General features: G+C 35.7%; 1 protein-coding gene across 5 annotated transcripts; it reads left to right on the forward strand.

Annotated features, from left to right (window-relative positions):
- Window positions 1–1,211: 1,211 nt before the first annotated feature.
- On the forward strand, window positions 1,212–2,574 carry LOC105112185 (receptor-like cytosolic serine/threonine-protein kinase RBK2). Of its 5 annotated transcripts, none has more exons than XR_839713.1 (4): window positions 1,212–1,537; window positions 1,635–1,784; window positions 1,845–2,300; window positions 2,559–2,574. XR_839713.1 is itself a non-coding variant. In XM_011007784.1 (4 exons), exons 2-4 carry the CDS (start codon window positions 1,424–1,426, stop codon window positions 2,112–2,114), a joined length of 534 nt encoding a protein of 177 aa, XP_011006086.1. In that variant the 5' UTR covers window positions 1,212–1,318; window positions 1,402–1,423; the 3' UTR covers window positions 2,115–2,301. The 5 variants fall into 5 exon arrangements, 4 of the variants coding, with proteins under 4 accessions (XP_011006086.1, XP_011006087.1, XP_011006084.1 ...); XM_011007784.1 differs by lacking the exon at window positions 2,559–2,574 and having other exon boundaries at window positions 1,212–1,318; window positions 1,402–1,537; window positions 1,845–2,301; XM_011007785.1 differs by lacking the exon at window positions 2,559–2,574 and having other exon boundaries at window positions 1,212–1,308; window positions 1,402–1,537; window positions 1,845–2,301.
- Window positions 2,575–3,438: the final 864 nt, after the last annotated feature.

Raw genomic sequence — 3,438 nt, forward strand, 5'->3', positions numbered from 1 at the left:
GATAGGAGCCCAAGTTCAAAACGCCCCAGAGTCGATGTGATGGCTTGATATGAGTGGATAGATGGATAGCCAATAAAGTGGCTATGATGAGTATAGAGAAAATACAGGATTGACTTTCATGGATATTACCTCCATATTAAATAATAAAGAGTTAGAAGACATTTGCCTTGAACAATAAATGGATGACTTGTGGAGCATTAAGATGCATCTGCTATGTAGGAGTAGAGTGCATGCGCAAGTTTTGGGAACAAGTTGACTATTGTCAAGGTGGTGAGTTCAATAATGATATTGTAATACTCAGAATATGATGATGGATATGGATCAATCTTTAATGGACTATTCTCATAGTTAAAGGTGGAGAGCTACCTGGACTCTTGAGACTAAGAGTGAGAGACTCATGGAGAAGTAAAGCGTAATTCCTAAGGTGGAACAGAGGGCAGAAGCAACTCCTAGATGAGTAGACTCTTGGAAGAGTGGTGAGTTTGTGATCATATTGAGATACTCATATAATAATTATCACACTTGGGAATATAAATTTTCGTTTGAGGAGGTGATGTAAGCCTTGGCGTAAGGCTTGATAAATCATTCTAGATTGAGCATGATTGATATGCTCGGAATGGAATGTTGTGTTGAAGACACTCTCAAAATGGTAAGCTTAGAAGAGTTGCAGAATGCAATCTTGTGTTGAAGAAGTTAGACGACAATTGCCCACACAAATAACAAAGGAAGCGATTATTAGGAAATTGTCATTTTGTGGCAAAACCCCACTTCCACTTAGTGGAAGCTTAATTTATGCCACGATTAGTGCCACCATTTGTGTCATGTCTCATGGCTTTTGTCCATCATGCCATGATTTATGATTCATTGTCTGCTATTGTTGCCTATAAATATGATGCCATGATTTATGGTTCATTGTCTGCTATTGTTGCCTATAAATAGAGGCATTATTTGAGAGCAAAAACAAGAAAGAAAGTAGAAGAACAAGAGAAAAGAGGAGAGAAAGTGGAGTGGTTACCAAATACAGCAGCCCTACTGAAATGTGCAATAGTGTGTGAGAGCAATGAGAGTAAAGTTGAGTGAAGTGATCTCCCTCATCCATGTGTGTTGTAATCATTTTTTTTATTTATCTCTAATAATATTGACTTTTTCTATAAATATAGACGATTTACCAAATTACGTTAAATATTATATCAATATGTTTAGCTTCCAATAAATAATGATTAGAACATCACCGGTCAAAATCTTTAAAAGAGCTTGCAAAATGGTTACCAGAGGAGTGGTCTCGTCACACAGTATCAAAAATTGAAGGCACATTTGGGTTTGTAATCCAAAACTTGGCATGATCTCTAAATCTTCAAGATATCTTGCCTTGTAATATGATCTCATTTTCTATCTTAACAGTTAACTTCCTCCTGAATTCTTGATGCATGGCATAGTAGATGAGAAGACAAATATTTATGTTTATGGGGTTCTGTTGTTAGAGCCCCTTACTGTAAGGCAAGCTTTAGATAGTTCACAGCAAAGTCTTGTAATGTGGGCACGTAAGCTTCTTTCTGAGTGGTCGAATTCTTTCAAGTCCGTTGTATTGTATTTCTAGCAAGAAATTATGCAGTTTGGAGCAATGTTGTTGTCAGGCCAAGCCTTTGCTAATGAAAAACAACATCAAGGAGCTTGTTGATCCAACTCGTGGAGATGCCCATGATTCAGACCAGATCGATCATGTGGAATGTGCAGCTTGTATATGCATAGACCAGTCTCCTTCGGAGAGACCCCAGATGAGCCAAGTATAGTTCTTCCTCTATAAATGCCTCAACAAAGTTCTTATGCGATTATGTTAAAATAAGATTTCTCTGCAGTTTGTAAGGGTTTTAGAAGGAGATGAAAGCAGTTTGATAGAGTTGAAGCTACGACAAAGGTCTAGACACCAAAGGACACCCTCGGTTGCGGATCTGTTTGATGCAGATGAATGCAATCCGACAGAGTATCTAAGCCATCTCAATCAACAGATGATGGTTTTGGTTAACTGTAATGAAAAGTCTGAAGACCACGACCGATCAACAACTGATCGGAATCAAAAGAAGGGTGGAGGTGGTTCCAGGCCACATCGAAATTGAATCCATTACCCTTTCTCTCCACACTCTAAATCTTTGTTCTGGCAAGACTCATAAGCATTGGAGCCAAAACCATGGAAGTAAAACAAACGGTTTGGAAGAAAAGAGGTAAAAAAACAATGAAGCCAGGAAAGGAAATACTTGTTCAGACCATATATATAATCAAGCATGTTTCTGTCCTGGAGATGTGTGCTTCATGTATCCTTACAATTTTTTAAAGAAAAATAACCCTTTTCCACAATGCAGTTGTGAGGAAGTGGAAGTACAAGGGAGGGATGGTTCTTCTCCCAATGCAGATGTGTGCTTCATAGAATATATCTCTTGATTTAATAATTGGTAGTTGTAAAATTAGAAGTGCTAAGAACAATTCAAAACTTAATGACATTTCTTCTACTAATCAAAAGTAAAGCAGTTGAACTATGTTCATTGACTCAAACAACAAATTAGTTGCTTAGCTATGAGTGGGAATTTGTTTGACGGTGAGATGTCTCCAGCTCGCCATTGTATTTCAAGAACTAGCTATGAATAACGAATAACAGAGCACACCTTTAATTACTAGGGATTCCTTCTTATCCATTCTCAGCCATAATCTGTACTCGTGTTCTTGTGAACACTTATTTATCTGCATTTGTTATATAATTGACAATTAATTTATTTTTTGGATTTCACAGTTCAAATATTGTGTTAATTCATCGTTCCCAAGGTTAAAAATTCAGCATTAATGGCCTAACAAATAACATTAAGAATAAGAACAAGTATGAAAATAAGAATAGCGGACAGCCCTGTGTATTCTTTCTGGGCTCCCAACAACAAACACTGAACAACATTTGTTAGATACTCAAAACATCATCTAGCTTCGAGTTATTTTTATATTTTAAAAATATTTTTAAAAAATTAAAATTTTTATTTTTTTAAATTATTTTTAAATATTTTTATATTATTTTCCAAACAATTTTCCAAAGAGTTCAGTGTTATGCCCTCCAAGAAATTAGGACGACATGGCTTTCTCGTCAGACCTTTTCCACCGATAATCACAACATGTAACCTTTTAAGTGTGATGCCGACACAACTTTACATATATGCTATAAATAATTGTTGCTTTACATATGTTATTAAGGTAAGTTAATGTGACTGGTAATATAAATATTTTAAGTCATTAGGTAACTACACATAACATCACACAAGATTACAAAATAGACCCTACAACATATAATCAACATAAATTGTAAATTAATTTTTTAATATTTTTACATTATTTTCCAAACAATTTTCCAAGGAGTTCAGTGTCATGCCCTCCAAGAAATTAGTACGCCATGGCTTTCTCGTC

Source organism: Populus euphratica, unplaced genomic scaffold (assembly GCF_000495115.2).
Source record: "Populus euphratica unplaced genomic scaffold, PopEup_1.0 scaffold327.1, whole genome shotgun sequence".
Lineage (NCBI taxonomy): Eukaryota > Viridiplantae > Streptophyta > Magnoliopsida > Malpighiales > Salicaceae > Populus > Populus euphratica.